Genomic DNA, 24,947 nt, shown 5'->3' with positions numbered 1-24,947 from the left:
TAGGGCCCTGGAGCGAGGTGATGGCTTTGTTGTGTGACCACAAAAGCTGGTTACGTACTAATTTCCTCTAAGGCTTGTGATGAAGTCAGTAAACCACAGCCTTCAGCATACTCTGCTCAGGCTGCAGCAGTGGCTTCTCAGTGGTGTCTCGGCCATGACATACATTTGACATGCCCTCCCTCAACCCACTCACAGACGGTTTCTCTTGCTCTGCAGCATGGACCAAAGAGAAATTCTGCAGAAGTTCCTGGATGAGGCCCAAAATAAGAAAATTAACAAAGAGGAGTTTGCCAATGAATTTCTGGTGAGTCCTGTGTGTGATACTGTCAGAGCAGTTACATATGCTATTTGACTGACTATGGTGGCCCAACTTTCCTATACTAAATTGCTCTTGGTATAAAGTGAATATCAGACCTTGGAGGGAAAGAAGGCAACCTAAAAGTTTGACTTCTCTTAGTGGTTTGCATGTATTTTAGGTACTCTCTCAAAAATACTGGTTTTAATATTTTGTTTGCTAGTTCTTTGGAGTTTGACTAGGAATCCTACAGAAGATATATGCAACTCCAGATGTATAAATTCTAATATTAATTGAACATCCAGAGTTCTCCAGGTATCTGAGTTGTGGTTTGTGCTTCAAATTACTAATTTTAAATAATATTAAGAAGAAATACTGTACTGGCCAGCACCCCCCCCCCCAAAAAAAAAAAAAAAATTAAGAGAAAAGAGACCAAGATTAAGCTTTCATGGAACATTATTACATTTTTAGACTCCCCACGGGATTCCTTTTGAAGACAAAGATTTTTTGAAGAGCACAAAAACTACCCTCTGCCACATTCTTTCTTTTTTCTTTCCTTTTCCTATGAAAGAAGTGTTAGAACATGTGTTTTTGCAATAACATTGTTTTCTTAATTTCTTTTGCTTGTATGGCTAGGGTGGGAAGTAGAGACAAGGGAGGGACATGGAGAAAAACATGAGTATGGGCAAGAATACGGGATGGCCTCGGGTCAGGTGGACTTGATTACCCAGAGAAACAATGCATGTTCTCTAAAGGAACTGTGATTATCTATGCAATGGCACCTGGATAGGCCTCATTCACCTTATAACCTGGCACGTTAGATAACACAGAATGTCTGATAGTACCTATCATTTATTTTGGCATATTTCCAGCTGGTGTCTCAGAGGTGTAACCTCTCACCAACCAACCAAATTATCAACTATTTGACATGTTCCTTAATCTCCCCAACTCTTCTTTCTCACTTATAAAATGTGGAGAATAATTTGTTTTACCTATCCTCACAGGATTGTTGTAATAATTAAATATTAATAATAATAATTAAATGTGTCCATTCATTCAGTAATATTTATTGAGCACATGCTATGTACCAAGTTCAGTTCTAGGCACCAAGGATACAGTAGTGAACAAATGAACAAAAACCTTTGCCCTCATGGAGCTAACATTATGGTACCAGATAGCAGATGTGAAAAATACTTGATAAAGACTCGAGTGATTTGATATTATAAGAAACCCCTATGTCAGTTCAACTGAATAATTTCATGGTATCATGAAAATGGCCAGGCAGTCTGAGTCCCTCTGAGGAGAGTTACCAGAGAGGAGGTAAGGAGGAAATACTAGCCCATGTATCAGTTTAGACATGTGCCTGCTCCTGGACTATATATTCCTGAGCCAAAGTCACCCAAGACATAGAGGTAAAAAGTGAGCTGAAGGGCAGTGACAATTTCTGTTTTATTTTGGTTGTGGTTTTTAAAATAATGTAACTATATCCCTAGTATTTTACCTTTCTCAGCTCAAGTAATAATCTCTCACCAAATTGTAGCACTACCTCCTAATAGGTTTCTCAGGCTCTGGCCTTGCCACGTTCAATCAATTTTCCATTCACATGAGTTTTAATAATACAAATACGGTCATTTTTTCCCCTTCTTAACTTTTTATAGTTAGTATTTTCTTTAGCTGTTTAAATTTTGAAATATAATACACATGTAGAAAAGGACGTAAAAGTTGTTAGTGTAATTATGAATTAATCATTCTCAGTGCAACCACACCCAAGTCAAGAAATACAACACTGTCGAATCCCGGAAGACCACTATATATTCCTTTCCCATTGGGCCCCATATCCCTACCCCCACCCTGTCCCGCCTTGCTGAAGGGATAATCACTATCCTGACTTTTATATTAATCACTTCCTTGCTTTTCTAGCTCCTAATTTTAAGGACCTTGTTTTTGGGTTATGATTAAGTGGAATCTCACTGTTCACTGACTCATGTCCTCCAGTGGAAAAATAGAGTCTTGCCCACAGCCCCACCTAAAGGTTCAGCTGAGACACCAGAGATATAGCTTTGGGGGAGAGGAGAGTGGTGAATAGGGCCGGATTACTTACTTGGACAAGGTAAATGCCGCCATTAAATTGAGGGGCTTTCCACTTTGTTATGCCATATCCCACCTTAAGTCCTTCATGTATTCTCCCAAGATTTGATATTTCTGAGGTTTAGGACTGACTGTGACACAAGGCCACTGCTAGCCTAAATAGTGGTGCCTTTGTGGGAATTACCAAAAGGAATCTTTACTTCCAGGCAGACGCTCTGTGCATCATACCCCCTCCCCTCCCCAGGTTCGTGGGTCAGATTTCAGTCCCCATTTTCCCCTGGCCAGGTATCTTTGTGCAGAGCACATATTCATAACTGGTATGGTAGTCTGCTGTGACAGGTGAAGCCAATGCCATGCTGCTTAGGTCTTTTCTCTGTGCTGGGACAAAATTCAATAACCTTTCTGTAGTTGAAGCTGCAACTGATCACCCATCTAAGGTTTTCATACATTCATTTAAATATTTATTGAGTGCTTACTGTGTTTAAGTATTATACTAGATGCTGGGAATGCAGTGCAATGCTCCAGATTTAGTGGAATTATGAGTATTGTCTAAGACATAATAGGATGTCTTAGAGAGGCAGACATTAAATAACTAATCACTCTATTAAATATTTAATTATAATTGTGATAGTCTTGGCCGGGTGTCAAGGAAATATCAACATTCATTATCTTATTTACTACTCAAAAAAAAAAAAAAACCCGTATGAGGTAGCTATAGCTAGGATCTCTGACTTACAGGTGAGGAAACTGAAGCTCTGAGAAGTTAAGTAAATGGCTTCAGCTCACTCAGCTGTTCAGCCATAGAGATGAAATTTAACCCAGATCTGTCTTATTTCAGTCCTTATGAAATTAATCCTTATGCAATAGTGTCTTAATTCAGCCAATAACACTGAATCCCTCAAAAGGCCTAGCCTGAAAGTGAGTCCCCATGTAGCATAGTTTCTATACAGTGGAAACACCTGTATAAAATCACACAATTGAAAATTTCTTAAAGATTCTTTTTTAAAGGGCCTCATTGTTGTTATTTTTATAAAACAATATTATTGCAAGTGAAAAGAAAATAAATTCATTGTAGTATTCTTTTTTATTTTTATTAATTTTATTATTTTTTTAATAGATGACCGGTAAAAGGATCTTAGCCCTTGGCTTGGTGTTGTCAGCACCATGCTCAGCCACTGAGTGAACTGGCCATCTCTATATAGGATCCGAACCTGTGGCCTTGGTGTTATCAGCACCGCACTCTCCCGAGTGAGTCACGGGCCGGCCCCATTGTAGTATTCTGATAAAACTCTTTTTGTGAATCTTCTAGTTCTTGTCCATTTATATAATGCTTTTACATTATTGTAATTATAGCATAGGTACGATTTTGTATTCTCATATTTTCACTTAACATAATACCAAAATTAATTATCATACTGATTAAAATGTATATTATTTTTAAAGTTGGATGATGCAGCATGGTATAATGAAAGAATAATAATCATCATAATAACTAATACTTCTATACCTTTTATAGACACTGTTCTAAACACTCATATTTCAGCTCGTTCACTCCATTGAAGAAGGTAGTTATTATTTTCATTTTACAGATGAGGAAATAGACACAGAGAGGTTCATTAACTTGATCAGGGTTACATAGCTAATAAGTGGTGGAACTTGAAGTTCATGTAGTCTTGCTTTATCATCTGTACACATGTAATAACTTTGGAGTCATATAAATCTCGGTTTGACTTTAGACTCTATTATTAGCTGTGTAACCTTGGATGAAGTCACTAAAAAGTGAGGACAAAAAATATTTGCTTTGCAGAATTGCTGTGAAGATAATGGAATAAGTATATAAACTGCCTGACACATAGTAGATACCCAAATAATTTAGTTATTTCTCTATTGTTAGACATGTAGGTTATTTCTAACTTTTCAAGATTGTTGATAGCACTGCAATAAATTTTGTCCATGTGGTTTTTCTTTTCCTTTGGATTAATCCTGAGGCTAGATTCCCAAAAGTGTTATTACTTGGTCAAAGAGTATTAGCATCTAGTTGGTAAAGTATTGCCAAATGTACGTCCAAAGGAATTTTTCCAACTTGTAATATCTGAATTTATCATCTTCTCTACAACCTTGCTACTACCGTAGTCCCCCCTTATCTCAGGTGGGGAGGGGGAATATGTTCAAAGATTGCTGGTGAATGCCTGAAACCTTAGTACTGAACCCTATATATACTATGTTTTTTCCTGTATATACATAGTCTTAATTTAATAACTGTAAAAGATAATACAGTAGTCTTCCCTTATTCTCAGTTTTACGTCCTGTGGTTTGTTACCTGCCATCTATCACAGTTTGAAAACATTACAGTATTTTGAGAGAGAAAGAGAAAGAAAGAGAGATCACCCTTACATGAGGGGTCTTCAAAAAGTTCATGGAAAGATTTGGATTATCTTTTACTTACATTTTTCCAAATCTTTTTGAAGTACCCTCATGTAACTTTTATTACAGTTCTATTTTATTAGAAGTTATTGTTGTTAATTACTGTGCCTAATTTATAAATTAAACTTTTTTCACAGCTATGTATATATAGGAAAAACATAGTATATATAGGGTTTTGTACTATCTGAGTTTTCAGGCACTCACCCAGGATCTTGGAATGTGTCCACCCTCCCCACCCCTGCCGAGATAAGGAGGGACTACTGTAGTAGACACATTTTATTGACTGCTTACCATATACTAGTCAATCTGCTATGTGCTTTGCCATATGTGATCTCAGTCACTACAATAACTCCAAGAGGAAAGTACTTGTATTATCTTCATAAATGATGTTATGTTAAATGTTTTCTTTTATGTCTTGCTTCTTTCACTCTACATCATATTTGTAAAATTCATCAATTTTGTTGCATGTAGTTGGGTCATATTTTTTTCTAATGATTTTTATGCATTCTGTCAGGGCAGAATAGATGCAATTACTGTTGTCATCACAGAGAAGTCATGTAGTTACTTAGGGTGCCATTATCCATTTTGGATTACCATAGTCTAGTTTCCAGGCTTTAGCTTTGCTGTCTAGAAATTAAATTTTGTTAGTATGCCTAGAGCTGATCAGAATCAGGTAACTGGCTCACGGTAACCAAACATATAAGAAATTCACCAGAAATTAGAATGCCAATTTATTAATTTTTCAAGGAGAAAAATAACTGTGAGAGTAAAATTTGCATTAGATGGCCAGAATATTCTCTACTTTGGAGGAAAGAAAGTATGAGAAGCCAACTATAATTAGAAAGTGCTTAATGAGCATGGTGATTTTAGTGGTCTCAGTGATGATGGTATCATGTCTCCATCCACTTGTTTGAACCCACAGATTGTGACCAGGGCACTTTTTTGGACAGCAGTAGGGGCACAGTGACAAGTGCTTGCTGTCTTACTTTCCTTCTTCTAAGCTTAATGAGGACCATTCTCTTCCATTAGTGCATTCTTTATCAGATAGATTACAATTTACAAAGGAACAGGTATCCTCTTTGGCCAATTACTACAGCTGATGGTATGATGTGTACGTTTCAGCCGTTGTATTATATATGGGTTAAGGCTTGATTGTGTTATGTGCTGGTCACTTATGCTACATGTTTATGTTCAAAACTCCTTAGATATATTTTTTTCTTTTCTACATTGGAGGCAGTAGAAGCATGTTAATTTAGAAATTATGTGTAAAAATATGAATTGAATATAAAAAGATCTTAGCAAATGTCAGGTACTGGGCTAAATAAGAATATGTGAACTCATTGGATGTCTATATGTACTTGTACAATAACTGGATGGGAATATAGAAATATGAACACAGCTTCATGTAGATAGAGTAATTTGATTATGGTATATCTTCTTTCTCTTAAAAAAAAGTTTGGAGTGAAGAAACTGCAAATGGAAGTACAAATAATAGAATTCCAAATGTCAAAAATGCTACCAATACCATTTTACCTAGCAAATGAACCTATATTTAAAACATCATAATCCTAGTGTTGGTCAGATTTCAAACATATGCAGTCTCGTAGATTGCTGATATAACCTTCCTGGCAGCAAAATTTGTATACTGTTTCAGATATACATTAGGTAATTTGTATCAAAAACCTTTAAAATGGTCAAATTCTTTGACCATTCCTAAGAATTCATCTGAAGAAAATAATGAAATATATTTACATTTTGGCCACACGCTTCAACATTATTTAGAATTATGAAATATTGGAATCAACTTAAATGTCTGACAATATAAAGGAACAGGTTAAGAAACTTAGGTTATATCCCATACAATGGAATACTCTGCCACCATTAAAAACATTGTAGAAGAACACAAATTGTGAAGTGAAAAGAACAAGTTACAAAGTCTATACAGTGTGATCCCATCTTTATTATACACATATAGATAAAAGATTGGAAGGTAATATTTAAAAATATTGCTAATGGTTAACTCTGGGTAGTGGGATTATTGATGATTTTTATTATCTTGTTTTTGTTTCTCTGTATATTCAAATTTTCTTCAAAGAATATGTTCTCATATTACTTTTTTATTTTAAAAATCTATATTAAGAATTTTCTTTTAGTGTTTTTGGATTCCATTTAAATAATAAAAAGCAAAAAAAAAAGGTGAATTTTATTTTTCTTGGGAATAGGGTATTTTTGTAGAAAAGGTAAATATATTTATTAAATACAAAGACATATTTATGAAATATGAAGAATTCATTGAGGCCTAACAGAAGATACCTAATTCTAAAGGCCAGGTGTAAGTACTAATGTTGGTTTAAAATATACTAGGAGTCAGACTGGTATTGTAGCAACTTCGGGAGACACATCATAGACAGACCAGAGAAGACCTGGATATATCTTGGTTCTATAAAGAAGATCTAGATACATCCTGTTTCTATATGTACTCATTTTTTAGTAACAATACTAACCAAACAGTTGTAAACACAGTACCTCCAGCAGAGCAAATGCACAGAAATCTTTTGAATTGCAACGACTCCTTCATGTGAGTCAGTCTATCACTTGAACATACTTATCAGCATTTCTTGACTTTTGTGCACTTTAAGATGCAATTTTTTTTTTTGCTTCCACCACCAGAATAAATATATCACATCACATCACCTCTAAAGCTGATTTCTCCCAACTCCGTCTCCAGCCTCTCATTAGGAACCATCTAGTCTCATATTTTCAGTTATTCATAGGACATATTTAAGACATTTCTTGCCATTTCATCACATTTTATTTATCTAACGTGAACCTCTTTGTTTACCCATCCCAGTTTAGCTGTTGCCTACCCCACTATTTGCATCGGAAACCAACCTCCAAGAGTTTGCCCCTTGTTAGAGATGATTGCATGCACAGTCAGGACCAGTTCAGTCTTGTCCTCCATTCCTACTGACAGTACTCCAGATTTAGAGGCCTGAGCTCCTAATTCTATTCCTTAGCATTCACGCTTTTTCTGTCCTGTTGGAGACTTGGACTAATATTGACTTGCAGTTGTAAGGCATTGAGAAAATACCTTGAGGAGCTCTAGAGACAGCCCAACTTTGTTTCCTTTCTCCCACCTAACATAGGAGGGCCAAGTTTGATTTTTCTCTATCCCAAATGTAACTTATGCTATGTCTTCTATACAATAACATAGTCCTTCAACGCAAAGATATCGAGGTCTTGGGCTTTCTTTTTCCTTTCTGTTCTCTTTTGGGAGTGACCTTAATTCATTTACTAGTCTATGAGAAGAGCATTCAAAAGACTCAGTCCTAATTTTTAGAATCTTATGGCCAGGGCCCTAGTTCTGCTCTTTCTTGAAAGGGGTAGTACAGTCATACATCAAATGAACTTACTATTAGTTTATCAAGCACACACAGAATCCGGTTTCTCACACATTCTATTCTATTTCAGAGCCCATGAGGGATGCTGGCCTCTTCACTTTATTCTCTTGGCTACTCTTCCCCTGATATCTCTTGATTGCACCTCCTCTAGGGAGCTAACATCCCCTGTGGGTGGCAGAGAAATAGCTTTCCCCTTGGACCTCCTATCTTTTCTTCCCGAACCTCAAGCCACCTCCATGGTCCTGCTTTCTTTTTTATTCCCCTTTGCTTCATACACTCAGTTCCCCCTTTTCTGGTGCAGCTTATCTGTTCTTCTGCCCTAATTCTGCCGTTTTATTCTCTTTTTGGGTGTTGGAGCCTGGGGATCTGGCAGGAAGAGAAGGCAAATGAAAAAAGGAGGCCTTTGCGGTCGTCTGACCATAAGATGTCTGGGGAAAAAAAAAAAAATCTTTCACATTTTCCAAGTTAATAATTTGTCAGGCATTTCCTGTGTGATGTTTTGCTAAAAAAGTGTCTCCCTTTGTCATCCAGCCAGATGACTCCAGAAGGAAGAAAGGAGTAGGGAAAAGAAAGCTGTTCTGCCCTATTGTTGAAGGTGGCAGTAAAAGCAGCTAAGCAAGGATAGGTTACATACACACATGACACCTTTATTTGTAACATTTTACCAAATTAATTGAAGCATATCTTACAAAAAGGCTTTGCTTATAATATTCTCCATAGAAAGCATTTCACAAGCAAAACAAAACAAAGCATACAAATTACAAACAGTAAAACAAGGAGAATGCACTGGGGTCAGTTCTGGAGATTTCTAGAAGGAACTGTTCTGGGACTCGAGATCTTTTCAGCAGCCCTGAGATAAATGGCAACCTGAAAATGATCATTCTGAAGGTATGTAAGAGTAGAGAGAGCTGAAAAATTGGTGTAATTTACAGCAGAAATAACTTTATAGTCTCTCGTGTGTCTGTGCCATGTCCTTAGTTAAATTCCCAAACTAGTCTATCTTGGTGTATTATCTGCTGTACAGATACCAGTTCAGCATCTCTCCTCCCAAATCCAATTCTGAAAATCCATGAGAATTCAAATTATAGTAAAAAACTAGGATTTAAGAACTGACTGTATACTGCTTTTCAATAGGTTGCCTGTCTCTGATTGAACTCTAGAAACAGAAAAAATGGTCATTGGAAAAATACATGTTGTCATTTGTTCTCCAGCAAATAAGCAAGCATTGGCTGTCTGTTCCATCTTGCATTCTTGGTTGGGAAAAACTTATATTCTTATACACTGAGTTGTTATAATAATTTAATGCTCTATTTATTACTTGGAAAGTATCAATTTAATTAATTCTAGATATTTGGTAATTCTTTGCGTATGAACTCCCAGCTAAGAAACATATCATAATCCCAACTTTCTCTTCTCCTTTCAGATTCACTTAGATAATTACCAAGTTATTCTGAGCCAATTTTGAAACCTAATGATGGATTTGGATGACTTGTTGGATCAAATTTTTATTTCTACTGCCTCTTTTCTCCCTCTCTCTCTCTCTCTCAGTGTGATTGTATCTTTATTTTAGGTTCCCCTTTCCTCACCCATTTTTTTAAACCACTTAGTTAAGTTTCCTTAAGTAAACTCCTACAGAGAGGTGCACATCCTAATTAATTACAAGCATGCCTCATTTTATTGCACTTTGCTTAATTGTGCTCCGCAGATATTGTGTTTTTTACAAAGCGAAGGTTTGTGACAACCCTGCACCAAGCCAGTCTATGGGTGCCATTTTTTCAACAGCATGTGCTCACTTTGTGTCTCTGTGTCACATTTTGGTAATTCCAGCAATATTTCAAACTTTTTCATTATTATTATATTTGTTATGGTTAGCTGTGACCAGTGATCTTTGATGTTATTATTATAATTATTTTGGGGTGCCACAAATGGTGCTGATATAAGATGGCAAACTTAATTGATAAATATGTGTGTTCTGACTGCTCCACCAACTGGCCATTACACCATCTCTCTCCCTCTCCTTGAGCCTCCCTAATCCCTGAGATACAGTGATATTGAAATTAGGTCAATGAATAACTCTACAATGGCATCTAAGTGTTCAAATGAAAAGAAGAGTTGCACATCTCTTACTTCAAAAAAAAAAATCTAGAAGTGATTAAGCTTGGTGAGGAAGGCATGTCATAAAGCCAAGATAGGCCAAAAGCTAGCCCTCTTGTGCCAAACAGCCAAGTTGTGAATGCAAAGGAAAAGTTCTTAAAGGAAATTAAAAGTGCTACTCCATATATAAGAAAGCAAAACAGCCTTACTGCTGATATGGAGAAAGTTTTATTGGTCTGGATGCAAGATCAAATCAGCCACAACATTCCCTTAAGCCAAAGCCTAATCCAGAGCAAGGTCCCAACTGTTCAATTCTATGAAGGCTGAGAGAGGTGAGAAAGCTGCAGAAGAAAAGTTTGAAGCTAGCAGAGGTTGGTTCATGAGGTTTAAGGAAAGAACCCACCTCTATAACATAAATGTGCAAGATGAAGCAGCAAGTGCTGATGGAGAAGCTATAGCAAGTTATGCAGAATATCTAGCTAAGATCATTGATGAAAGTTGCTACCCTAAACAACAGATTTTTCAGTGTAGATGAAACAGTCTTATACTGAAAGAAGATGCCATCTAGGACTTTCATAGCTAAAAAGGAAAAGTCAATGCCTGGCTTAAAGTTTCAGAGGTAGAGTTTTTTGAGTTTTCTATATATAGAATCATGTTTTCTGGGAACAGGGACAATTTGATTTCCTCTTTACCTACTTGGATGCCCTTTATTTCTTTCTCTTGTCTAATTGCTCTGGCAAGTACTTCCAATACTAAGTTAAAAAGGAGTGGAGAGAGCAGGCATCCTTGTCTTGTTCCTGATCTTAAGGGGAAAGCTTTCAGCTTTTCCCCATTCAGGATGATATTGGCAGTGGGTTTATCGTATATGGCTTTTATTATGTTGTGATAACTTCCTTCTACACCTAATTTGTTGAAAGTCTTTATCATGAAGAACTGTTGAATTTTGTCAAAGCTTAGAGCTCATAAATGAATTCAGAAAGGTTGCAGGATACAAAATCAACATACAAAAGTCAGTAGCATTTTTATACTCCAACAATAAAATAGAAGAAAAAGAGATCAAGAAAGCAAGCCCATTTACAATAGTGTCCAAAAAAAAAAAAAAAAAAAACCTAGGAATAAGTCTAACCAAAGAGGTGAAAGATTTCTACAATGAGAACTTACAAATCACTTCTGAAAGAAATTAAAGATACTAAGAGATAGAAAGACATTCCTTGTTCATGGATTGGAAGAATCAATGTAGTAAAAATGCCCATACTACCCAAAGCCATCTACAGATTCAATGTGATTCCCATCAAAATACCAATGACATTCTTCACAGAAATAGGAAAAGCAAACCTAATATCCGTATGGAACAACAAAAGACCCCAAGTAGCCAAAGCAATCCTGAGCAAAAACAGTAAAGCTGGAGGCATTACACTTCCTGACTTCAAGCTATATTACAAATCTGTAGTAACAAAAACAGCATGGTACTGGCATAAAAACAGACACATGGACCAATGGAACAGAATAGAGAACTCAGAAATCAACCCACATATTTACAGCCAACTGATCTTTGACAAAGGCACCAAGAACATACATTGGGGAAAAGACTCCCTCTTCAATAAATGGTGCTGGGAAAACTGGATTTCCATTTGTAGAAGAATGAAACTTGATCTGTACTTTTCACCATATACCAAAATCAACTCAAAATGGATTAGAGATCTAAATATAAGGCCTAGAACTTTAAAACTCCTAGAAGAAAACATAGGGGAAATGCTCCAGGATTTAGGACTAGGCAATGACTTTATGAATAACACCCCAAAAGTACAGGCAACAAAAGAAAACAAAAAAATAGACAAGTAGAATTATATCAAACTAAAAAGCTTCTGCACAGCAAAGGAAACAATCAATAGAGTGAAAAGACATCTTACAGAATGGGAGAAAATATTTGCAAAAAATGCATCTGACAAGGGATTAATATCCAGAATATACATTAGAGCTCAGACAACTTTACAGCAAAAACCCAAATTATCCAATTAAAAAAATGGGCAAAAGAGCTGATTAGACATTTCTCAAAGAAAGACATACAAATGGCTAAGAAGTATACGAAAAAATGCTCAACACAACTAATCATCAGGGAAATGCAAATCAAAACCACTCTGAGATATCACTTCACCCCAAACAGACTGGCTATTATAAAAAAGAGAATAACAAATGCTGGTGAGGATGTGGAGAAAGAGGAACCCTCCTGCATTATTGGTGGGACTGTAAATTAGTACAGCCATGATGGAGAACAGTATGGAGGTTCCTTAAACAACTACAAATAGAACTTCCATATGATCCAGCAATCCACTCCTGGGGATATATCCAGAGGATTGGAAAACATCAGGTCAAAGGCATACCTGCACTCCCATGTTTATTGCAGCTCTATTTACAATAGGTAGGTGATAGCACCAACCTAAATGTCCATCAATGAATGACTGGATAAGGAAATTCTGGTATATATATACACAATGGAATACTACTCGGCCATAAAAAGAATGAAATTCTACCATTTGCAACAACATGGATAAGAAAATTATCCTAAGTGAAACAATCCAGGTACAGAAAGAGAAATACCACATGTTCTCACTCATCACTGGGAGCTGAATCCCTAAATAAACAAATGAACAATAAAGACAGGAAGAAAGAGAGAGAGAGAAAGAAAAAGAAAGAAAGAAAGAAAGAAAGAAAGAAGGAAAGAAAGAGAAAGAAAGAAACAATCACAGTAACACCACAAACTTTTAGAAAACTAGAGGTGGAAAGGGGGAGGGAGGGGAGAGGGAGCGGGGCTAATGAGGACTTGGTCAACAGACACAAAGAATGATTGCGTATTGTAATGATGAATAAGCTAACTATACTGATCTAACCACCACACATTCTACACAATTATTGAAAATCAACATTGTACCCCACATGTATATATGATTATGTATGTGTATATATATATAAACAAACAAACAACCCCACCCCTCAAAAAAAGTTTCAAAGGACAGGCTGACTGGCTGTCTTGGCAGGGGTTAATAACAGCTGGTGAGTCTAAGTTGAAGCCAATGATCATTTGCAATTTCGAAAATCCTAGGGCCCTTAAGAATTATGCTAAATCTACTCTGCTTGTTCTCTATAAATGGAACAACAAAGCCTGGATGACAGCACATCTGTTTATAACATGGTTTATTGAATATTTTAAGCACACTGTTGAGACCCACTGCTCAGAAAAAAGATTCCTTTCAAAATATTACTGCTCATTGATAATGCACCTGGTCACTGTCACCCAAGAGCTCTGATGGAGAGGTACCAGGAGATTAATGTTGTTTTCATGCCTGCAAACACAGCATCCATTCTGCAGCCGATGTATCAAGGAGTCATTTCAACTTTCAAGTCTTATTATTTAAGAAACACATTTCCTAAGGCTTTAGCTGCTGTTGACAGTGGTTCCTCTCATGGATCTGGACAAAGTAAATTGAAAACTTTCTGGAAAGGATTCACCATTCTAGATGCCATTAAAAACATTCCTGATTCATGGGAGGAGGTCAGAATATCATGGTAAAGAGGAGTTTGGAAGTTGATTCTAACTCTCATGGATGACATGAGGGGTTCAAGACTTCAGTGGAGGAAGTAATTGCAGATGTGGTAGAAATAGTAAGAGAACTAGAAAGATAACTAGAATTAGAGTGGAACCTGAAGACATGACTGAAATGCTTCAATCTCATGATAAAACTTTAATGGATAAGGAGTAGCTTCTTACAGATGAGCAAAGAAAGTGGTTTCTTGAGATAGAATCTACTCCTGGAGAAAATACCATGAACATTGTTTAATTGACAACAAGGGATTTAGAATATTAAATAAACGTAGTTGATAAAGCAGCAGCAGGGTTTGAGAGGACTGACTCCAATTTTGAAAGAAGTTCTACTATGGTTAAAATGCTATCAAACAGCATAACATGCTACAGAGAACTCTTTCATGAAAGGAAGTCAATCAATGTGGCAAACTTCACTGTTGTTTTATTCTAAGAAATTGCCACAGTCATCCCAACCTTCAGCAACCACCACCCTGATCAGTCAGCAGTCATCAACACTGAGGCAAGACCCTCCACTAGCAAAAAGATTACAACTCACTGAAGGCTAAGATGATTATTAGCATTAAAATATTTTTAAATTAAGGTATATACATTGTTTTTTCAGGCATAATGCTACTGCAACTTAATAAATTACAGTATAGCATAAACATAACTTTTATATGCACTAGGAAATTAAAAAATTTGTGCGACTTGCTTTATTTCAATGTTTGCTTTATTGCAGTAGTCTGGGGCTGAACCCTCGATATCTCTGAGTTATGCCTGTATGTGAAAACACTATATGAAATATAAGCAACTAAGTAACAGTAATAACAATACCCTTCTTTTAAAATTTTTTCCTGTCATTAGTTACTTGAGAAAAGTTCTTTATTTCCTTACTAATCTTTATTAGTTCACCCTGTGGACAAAATAGACCATCATCATGCTGAGGAATGAAAAAGCAGTACCAGGGATATATTTATGAGAAAGTAAAGGAAAGTCCTAGTTTTAAGAAAATCTTATTACACATAATCGTCAGTGACATCAATTTGTACAATCTTGAAAGAAATTAGAAGTCATCTTTAGAAACCACATAATTGGAGGACAGTGAGAAATATGGGAAATTTATCTCTGGATCCCACTGGGAAGAGCCTTATGTCCCTGGCTAAGGATTTTGGATTTTTTTGTCCTAGTGGCAAAAGGGATTCACTGAAGTAGTTTTGAGAATGGGAGAGATAAGGAAGGCAGTATTTTAGTAAAATTAATTTGGCATAATTATGCCTAATGGATTTCAATGGAGAAAGACAGAAATGTATAAAGATGAATTGAGAAGTAACTGTGATAATTCAAGCTTTAAGGCAAATGGCCTAAACTAAGGTATCTGTAGTGGACATAGGAAGGAAGGCTGATAGAGGATTTTCCATGGGAAGAATCAGTTGAGCTTGCTAACTGAATTAAAGGTGGGAATTATGGGCAGAGGGAACTTAAAGTGACTCTTAGTTTCTAGAAGATGGTTGTCTGGGATAAAGACATGTAAAGTGGGTATAATGATGATTTTATTTTAAATGTGCTGAGTTTGAAGCTGTAATAAGATACTCAACTAGAAATGTCTAGGACGTGGTTGGGAATTTAGCGCTGGAATTTAGTAGTCAAATCTCGATATGGAAAGTTGAGACTTACCCAATAGGAGTTGAAAATATAATTCAATCTGAATCAGTTAAATAAGTCAACAAACACTTGCATGTCTTCTATAAGAGTATATGATATCTCTGAGGAAATGTATATATATAAAGAGAAGTACGGAGTTGAGGATTTAACTTTTGAACTTTGGGTAATTCTCAATTAGAAGATAGAAAAGGACAGAGAACCAATAAGAAAGTAGGAAGTAGGAAGAAGAAGTCAGAGGTGAAAGAGGAGAACCAAGATAAAGTAGACTAATAAGAGCCAAGGGAGGAGGAAATTTCAAGAGGAAGTTAAAGAGAATGAGGACTGAGTAGATCCTAGCCTGTTGGAGGTAATTAGTGTTCTTTCTGTGACTAATTCACTATTAAATAGTGAAAATTATTTTCTTTAGTTTAATTCAACAAATATTTTTATTAATCATCACAGATGTTCCTCCATTGACATCTTTTGCAAATTGAGTAAGGGTTCAAAAAAGTCAGATCTATTAGATATGGTTTCTTTAAATGACAAGGGATGTAAACGAAATTTGGGACAGGATTAATTTCTAAGAAGGAGCCAAACAGGAACTATCATTTCCTCTAACCTGAAGTTTTGGTCTATAGTATGGTATTGGAAAATGGAAATAATTTTAAGGAGTTACTTCATTATCTTAAGGAATGTTGTTCAACCATATTAAGCTAGCTCTGGCCTGGTCCAGATCATATTCTACCAATTGAATATGATGCTATTTAAAGATTATTGTTTGGTTGAGGGGTGGGCTTGAAGTTTGGGTTACATTAAAAAAAAAGACTGCTTTTGGGACTGAAATCTTGGAAGTTTTGCTAGATATATAGAGATTTTATTCAGCTTGAGCTCCATTTCCGCTTGGAAAAAAAAGTGATCTAAAGTAAAAAGATTAATGGAACTTATAACTTTCCTGTCGACCACTGAATTAAAACAGCAGCTGTAAAGAAAGTCAAGTAGTATTTTAATATCTTTCTATTGGGTGGAACATATAGCTTGCTTTCAGAAGACATTTGGTTTTTAAAATATTCACCAGTTTCACCTCTAAGTTTTAGCTATTTGTGGCTCAGCTGCTGTTAAGTGATCTTTTCACTTCTTCAAATGTCACTGAACTCTGCTGTCCTAATGCCCTGTAGCTCTGTCTTGAATGGAGTCAGCCCCAGAGCAGAGGATGCTAAAAGGGTTGAGGGAGAATGTTTGGGCAGTGGAGAAGGAAAGTTCTCTAGAGATAGCTTCCTTCCTCCTTTCTCAAGGAAGATTAATTATTCTTGGAATTTTATTACAGAAGCTGAAAAGGCAATCTATGAAATACAAGGCAGACAAAATCTATCCTACAACTGTGGCTGAGAGGCCCAAGAATACAAAGAAAAACAGATATAAGGATATTTTGCCCTGTAAGTTCCATTTCTCCCTATAAACTTGTACTTTCTCCCAAATTCAATAGTTCCAATTGCTCCTTACCCATTGTTTGCTGTTCCTAATCTTGGAACATGGTATTGACAAATTAGTTTGTACTATTTATGACTGAAAAATGGTATTCATTCATTCACTTGCTCACTCATCAAACACTTGTGAGCATCCAGTATTTACAGTGTTATGCCCTTACAGTAAACCCTCTGACTAAGGCCTCTTAATTACACTATGTCTTTCTTTTGTATTATAGATGATTACAGCCGGGTAGAGCTATCCCTGATAACCTCTGATGAGGATTCCAGCTACATCAATGCCAACTTCATTAAGGTACACTGAAAGGAAAAAAAGTCATTCAATCTCCAGCTACCTAAAAAAAAAAGTGTGTTGGGGGGGGAACTAGGTGAAAAGAAGGTATTATTTGTAATTTACATGTAAATTACATATAATTACATGTAAGTTCTGTTCCCTTTTAGGGAGTTTATGGACCTAAGGCTTACATTGCCACCCAGGGTCCTTTATCTACAACTCTCCTGGACTTCTGGAGAATGATCTGGGAATACAGTGTCCTGGTAAGTACAGAGTTGCTTTTGTTACTTTATTTTCTAGTTCTTAGGGACAGAGGGGGGAGGATGTCAGGACGTGTGACTGAGTTTTTTTATCAATTAAAATCAGTGCTTTTTTTAATTGGCTGATGACATTTCAGGGTTCAGGGATCTTTTAATCAAAATCAAAATGTCATTCTTGTTCAAGGAAATGAAAGTTCTCACCTTGACAGACTCATTTGGTAATAAGAATTTACAGATTTGAATAGAGAAAAGGGAAGTGGGTACAGAAAGAAGGAAGAGTAAGAGCAATATTTTATAAGTTATCAGGATTTCTTTTCTGGTTGAAAAACAAACAAAACAAAACAGAAAAAGAATGATTAACACTTTCTGACTCTGGAATTCATGTGTTAACTGCTGTTTGTAACTATATAGATGTTCAAATTTCTATCTATTTCATCTCCCCAGATTATTGTTATGGCATGCATGGAGTTTGAAATGGGAAAGGTGAGATACTTTGTAGTACCTGCTGACCTAAATGTAAAGGAAAGAAGAAAATGGAGGGGTGGGGGAAATAATGTCATCTTCCTAGTTTTTAGTTTGGGAATGCTACATGACTCTCAGAGGTTTTTGGTTTTTTTTTTTTTTAAACCCCTAAGAACCCCTTTTATCCATTTTTATAGACTCTGTCTTTTTTTTTTTTTTTTTTTTTGTCTTTTTCGTGACCAGCACTCAGCCAGTGAGTGCACCGGCCAGTCCTATATAGGATCTGAACCCGCGGCGGGAGCGTCGCCCCGCTCCCCACGCCGCACTCTCCTGAGTGCGCCACGGGCTCGGCCCTAGACACTGTCTTTTAAAGTAAAAACAAGGTATGTTTTTTAAAGTAACAGTTCATTTTCCCATCTCTATTAATCAGACATCTTTAACAACCAGTCAGAGCTTCTAATCCTGTGTTGTCTAGCATGTCACCCACTAGCCACATGTAGCTATTGAGCACTTAAAATATAGCTAGTGTGGTTGAGGAACTCAATTATTTTATTTTATTTTAATTGGTTTAAGTTTAAAAACTGATACTCAATTCAGTCATTGGAAAACTTTAAGTATGCTTGGAACTACTTGGTTATATAAATTTTTTTTCAAATGTTAATTTTATGAAATCTAAATGGAAATAAAATATTTCCAATGAAAATTTAGCATCCTAATTAAGATGAACTGTAAATATAAAATACACACCAGATTTTAAAGACTTACTAAAAAAAAAGTCAAATATCTAATAACATATATTGATTACATGTTGAAATTTTTGACATATTGGGCTAAGATACATTATAAAAATTAATTTCACCTTTTTCACTTTTGAATGTGACTATTAGAAAATTTAAAACTAGATACGTGGCTCACATTACATCTTTTCTGGATATCACTTTCTAACTCACTGTTGCCATTCTGAGTTGACAGTTCTAATCAAAATCAAGGAAATGGTGTTTCACTTAGCTTGCACAGCTGTTTTAGTAGACATATAATTTCTGTTAGTCCTTTTGAAATACTGAAAATACGTCAAAGATCCCTATTTCTACTTTTTCAGACTTCCAAGAAGTCTATAGTTTATATATCCTTTAATGCTTGTTTTCTCATCCCTGGAGATTCCAGACCATCTTGGGGTTGAAGCTCAAAGAGCTTAGAAGTGCCTAACCCTAAGGTGAAGGACACAGAGGTGAATTTGTTTCTAAATGAGGGAGTAGATTTTATTTCCCAGAAGAGACTAGAATACATGGAGGGAAATCACTACATTCTGCTTTGTGCAACAGAAAAAGTGTGAGCGCTACTGGGCTGAGCCAAGAGAAAGACAGCTGCAATTTGGCCCTTTCTCCATATCATGTGTAAGTAAGATGCCTGTTCCCATAATGGCTGAGCAAAGGCTCCAGGATCTACTTTATAGAGAGCTTGTCTTTGAAATTACTAATATTTTAATATTCTTCTTCTTATTAGGAAGCTGAAAAAAGGAAATTTGATTATATAATCAGGATTCTAAAAGTCAAGTTCAATAGTGTAAGTATAAAACAGGAGTGATAAACTCAAAAGCCTACAGAGATCAGGCAGGTAAACATATATGTGTGTGACTCGGGCTGGGCATAAGACAATGGGGAATGATGGGGCCTTTGATGTCCTGAAAAAGTTCATATTCAAGAGATCTTTGGTGTAATCTGTGCTCCCCAATCTATTTCACACCATGGCACACACATAAAATGATAATATTTGTAGGGTGAATATGAGGCTGAACAGTAAATAGAGACTGGGGACCAACTTGAGAGTTCAGGCTGCCCTAGGCCTTACTCAGCCTCTCTAAGGCAAAGGGATTTAGTATATCAGCATGCTTGTCACCCATTTGAGGCACACCAGTTGGGCAGCTCTGATTTAGACTATTTTCATGTCCCTCCTCTTATGAATGAGGCAGATGGGGACAAGCCAATAGTAAGCGACTTGAAATCACTTTTAATTGTTCTCAGAAGGGACCTGGTCACCTGAGATATAAAGAAGATAGCAGAATGAATTGCAAAAAGGAATAGATGTAAATTATTAAGTCAGACTTATCTTTTGGTAGAATGAGGTGGAGTCCTAACCTTGAACTCTCCTTTTATTTTGTCTATTTTTTTTGTAGGAAACTCGAACTGTCTACCAGTTTCATTATACAAATTGGCCAGACCATGATGTGCCTTCATCTATAAACCCCATTCTTGAGCTCATATGGGATGTGCGTTGTTACCAAAAAGACAACAGTGTTCCCATATGCATTCACTGCAGGTATGATGCTGTGTATGAAGCTTCTATCTAAAACAAACCAGATGTCAGAGTATGGCCAGGGCTCTGTAACTGAAAGGGAAAGCTTAACAGCAGAAACAGACTATAATAATTTCAACCTAAGCATTAAATTCATATTTATCTGATTAGTTACTTGTGAATGGCACAGGTCTAGAGACTCTTGCTGTGAGAAGTTGCCTAGGACCTGTCCTGAGATTCACTGTGGCATGACAAATGTGCTCTGGGAAGTGGTAGGGTTTGAAAAAGTTTCATTACTTCCAGGCTTTTTCTTTCTCAAATCTGCTGGTAAAATTTTCCAGCTACTGTCTACGATCTACTGTCTATATATGATATTGTGGTCTTTCATTTCAGTGCTGGCTGTGGAAGAACTGGTGTTATTTGTGCTATTGATTATATATGGATGTTACTAAAAGATGGGGTGAGTTTCTCTCAGAATGCACTTCCCATTTGCTTACTCTATTGCTTTCAGACTTAGGAATTGTTTGGTTTTTCATCTCCATGACTCATCTTTTCTAGAAAATTAACTTGTAGACCCACTCTGTCAGATGATTCAATTAGTTACTAAGTTAGTGGTTCTTAAAGTATGGTCCCCAGACAAGAAGCTTCAGCATGCCTGAGAACTTGTTAGAAATGCAAATTATTGGGCCCAACCCCAATGGATTGAATCATAAACTCTAGAGGCAGGGCCCAGCAGGCTTTCCAGGTGATTCTGATGCATGCTAAAGTTTGAGAACCAATGCCCAAAATCACATAATTACCCTTCCTTTATCCAAATGGCTTTAGTAGTTAGACTCAACTTACCACAATCAAACTGTGTGTTCTAATCTATGAATTATTTTTAATGTCCAATAAGAAATGGGAAGTTTAAAATATGGGCATTAGACCTATCTGCCAACTTCAATTTCATAAAACTCTCATACTTGCTCATCTACTGAGTCTTGTGCCTCATTATACCTTTACTTGCAGACATTTGATCACTCCATATGAAATCATTCTGAAGAGTTTCTTTGATCTTTTCTAGGGAAAACATCAGGCTCTAAATTGTGGTGCAAGTGATGAGAAACTTGGTTAGTTTTAAAAATGCATTCTTTTTCTGATATTATTTCATGTTAGGAGAGCAGATGTCATGGAAGTACAAGACTGTGGGAAAATGGCAGTAATTTATTAACAAAGGATCAAAAGGAATAAGATTTTTTTCCCTTTTATTTGATAGATAATTCCTGAGAACTTCAGTGTTTTTAGTTTGATCCAGGAAATGCGAACACAGAGGCCTTCATTAGTTCAAACTCAGGTATGGACTATGGTAAATGGATCAGAACTTGTGTCTGAGTCTTGATCCATTTCTATATATGATAAGGCATCCAAAAATAGCTGACTGCTCATATACAACACTAATCAACTATTAAGTGCTTTAAAGTCCATTACCATTTTTTATTACTTTGAATATCCCAATATTTTTCTTGTATCCCTTGTCCTGGATCAAATTCCTTTCATTCCTTATATTTTACCATCTGTTCAGAAAATATTAAGAAACCAATATAATATTTCTTACTTATAAAGCTGTTTATTAGAGAGAAGTAGCAGGGTCATGTTAACCTGAAATTTTGTAGTGATAAATCTCTCTCTGAAACCATAGAAAATCAGGGATTTATAATTTCTACTTCATGAGGTGGTAACAGAAACTATATGCAGTCTATATGCTCATTTTAGGAAACACTGTAAAATAAAAATAAAATCAAGCATATTTTTGTCACCTAGCGATAGCCACTGTTGTTTTTCTGTAGTTTCTGCTGGTCCATATTATATGTATACTCTAAAAAAACTTAATTACAATCATACTATAATTATGTATCACAATCTTTTTTTTTTTTTTTTTTTTTGTATCACAATCTTTTAACCCATCCGATTGCCCACACTTATTCACTCCATTAGGAATGTTTTTACCTTCTCTTCTTAATCCTAATCTCTCACTGTCTACAATATTAATTTCACCCATATTTCTACTCCAATAATTTTACCCACACTTCTAAGTGGTCTCCATTTTTAAGAGAGAATTTAGCCTTCACCCATTCATTCATTCATCAAATATTGATATTTATTATGTAAGAGATACTTTTGCATAATTTGTTAGAACTACCTGTTACTACTTAAATAACACAACCCCAAAGTGTTTAAAAAACTTACAAATAAACTTGAACACAGGTTTAGAGGTAAATCAGTTGACAATGGCAGTTGAGATGTTTTAATCCAGAAGTTGTGAATTGAAGGGAAAAAATCAAGAGCTATTCTAATATAAACCTATCTGTTTGGCCCACACAGGTTTTCCACTAATAGCTAGTGGAAAAAAATAATTTTTTTCACGTGTTGATTGTAGGTGTTTTCTATATTCAACCTGTGAGTGGGCAAGTTTATGTGAAATGAAAGCATTAGCTGGTTTAGTGCTGTTAGACTTGAAAGAATTCTGATCCATGTAAATACATAAAGACTCCAGGAAGTATGCAACCTAGTTATATAAACTGTAACATTAAATAAATAAAACCATACCCCATTTCAGGAAAATTCCATTTCAGGCCTACTTTTAAGAGTTGGAAGACAGCTGAAAAAGCTTTCACATTTTGGTATTATCAGCGACTAGTTAAACAAATACCTTAACAGTTGTAGCTGCTTTTTCTAACGCTATTCTAACCAGGAAATGACACTATAACCAGATGAATGCTTCCTGTCTGATTTTTCTCCCTTAAAAAAATTAAAGAGTGTGTACCAATGGCTGTGTTGGGTGATATAGACTCTCCACTGTTCTGCTAAAATTATCTTTGGAAAAAGCTCTTCTTTATTTGTATAGGATTATGTAAAGTGTCAGGAAAAATCCTGAATAGGCCCATTCAGATCAAAAGTAGATCCAAAATCAAGTGCTTGAGCAGAGCAGGTACAGAGGAAAAAATGCAGCAGCAATAACCTATAAACTTTGTAATAGTAGAGGTCTCATTTCTCTATGGTAAAATCCTTTTTTAACCACAAATTTCCAAACCTTATTCAGTTGTTTACTTTTCTTTACATCTTTACTAGGAAAAAATTTCAGCAACTTGATCTAAGCCTACTAAACTAAGAGATGATTCAGTTTCTAAGCCTGGGAATTACTTTTGAATGACCTTGCAGAAACTGTCTGCAAATAGGTATAATAGCTGAGCTACTTTATAGCTACAATTGTGAGGGTTAAGTTAAATAGTACATATTTAAGCTATCTATATACCAAACACTATCTACCTTTTTCCAGAAAAGATGAAAGTGGCTTACAAAAAATGTGTCAAGGATGAAATAAATTTTTTTAAATGTGACAAGGAAATCAGAATTAGAGGGATGATGACTGAGGGAAAGATGAGTAAGAAAGTGGGGTTAGAACATAAAAGAAACATAAGATCTTTCTACATTAGCTAGAGGTATATCAAATATTTAACTATTTCTAGCAGCCTAAAAGTGTTCTGAAATCTGAAATGAGCTATACAAACATAAAGCATTGTTATTAAGTTTAAAAATGTATGTTGATGGTCCTTTCAGGTCTGCTATATTAGGATTCGATTGGTGGTCATATCCCTGAAGTTTGGTTCTGTAGTTCAACAAGATTTTTATTTTTTGCTTTTTTTTTCATTTGTTCCCGGTTTGTGATGCTCTTCAGGAACAGTATGAACTGGTCTACAGTGCTGTATTAGAACTATTTAAGAGACAGATGGATGTTATTAGAGATAAACATTCTGGAACAGAGGTAAAGTTTAAACTAGAAATTATGTCAGTTTTTTTTTCATACTTGCTTTTTGGTCAAGGGATCTCAGATTAGTTGCAGGACTCATCTACTGTCACGACTAAGTTGAAGTGTCACGTGTGCACAGGGCTGCACTGAAAATCTCCTGTGGAGAAGGAAAAATTAATTTGAGGTAATTTGACTTAGAAAATTAGTCTCTTGGTTAACCTATTGCAAACAATTTTTAGCTAAATTAGAAACAATAGGAGTAACTAAAAGGGCAAGCATATATTCTGTTCTTTTGTTTTGGACAGTTGTGTGGCAAGTTAGATGTGAGAGTGACAAATATAAAGTGAAGTCATAGTTGAATAATTTTTCAGGTTACACTAGCTTTATTTTGATTGCAAATGTCTCATCAGATTTTCTTATTTTACTTTTTAAAAACTGATAACTAAAAATTGTATGTATTTCTGATGTGCAATGTTATGTTTTGATATATGTATAAATGGTGGAAGGACTACATCAAGCTAATTAACATATTCATTACCTCACATATAGGTACTTATTTTTTGTGGTGAGAATATTTAAAATCTACTCTCTTAGCAACTTTCAAGTATACAATACATCATTATTAACAATAGTCACTATAGTCGTTGTACAGTAGATCTCTTGAACTTATTCCTCCTAACTGAAATTTTGTATCCTTTGACCAACATCTCTCTAAATCCTTTCCTCCTTCTCCCACTCCTAGTAACCACCATTCTACTCTCTGCTTCTATAACTTGGACTTTTTTGGATTCCACATATAAGTGAGATCAGGCAGTATTTGTTTTTCTGTGCCTGGCTTATTTCATTTAGCTTAATGTCCTCCAGG

The 24,947-nt window shown here is 35.7% G+C and overlaps 1 protein-coding gene across 4 annotated transcripts in view; it reads left to right on the top strand.

Moving 5' to 3' along the window:
• Nucleotides 1-217: 217 nt before the first annotated feature.
• PTPN22 (protein tyrosine phosphatase non-receptor type 22) overlaps nt 218-24,947 on the top strand; it is a 50,766-nt gene continuing 26,036 nt past the window's right edge. For 2 of the 4 annotated variants that reach the window (XM_063106212.1, XM_063106210.1), the window contains exons 1-11: nt 218-304; nt 16,848-16,956; nt 17,226-17,302; nt 17,449-17,544; nt 17,986-18,024; nt 19,326-19,397; nt 19,507-19,566; nt 20,177-20,319; nt 20,689-20,755; nt 21,551-21,628; nt 24,011-24,097. In XM_063106212.1, coding sequence (XP_062962282.1) covers nt 218-304; nt 16,848-16,956; nt 17,226-17,302; nt 17,449-17,544; nt 17,986-18,024; nt 19,326-19,397; nt 19,507-19,566; nt 20,177-20,319; nt 20,689-20,755; nt 21,551-21,628; nt 24,011-24,097 — 915 coding nt within the window. The remainder of the gene's footprint in view (nt 305-16,847; nt 16,957-17,225; nt 17,303-17,448; nt 17,545-17,985; nt 18,025-19,325; nt 19,398-19,506; nt 19,567-20,176; nt 20,320-20,688; nt 20,756-21,550; nt 21,629-24,010; nt 24,098-24,947) is intronic. The other 2 variants (XM_063106211.1, XM_063106214.1) reach the window with 2 other exon arrangements.

The sequence above is a fragment of the Cynocephalus volans genome, chromosome 8 (genome assembly GCF_027409185.1).
Source record: "Cynocephalus volans isolate mCynVol1 chromosome 8, mCynVol1.pri, whole genome shotgun sequence".
NCBI classification, from domain to species: Eukaryota; Metazoa; Chordata; class Mammalia; order Dermoptera; family Cynocephalidae; genus Cynocephalus; species Cynocephalus volans.
This window is presented reverse-complemented; position numbering and strand designations above follow the sequence as displayed.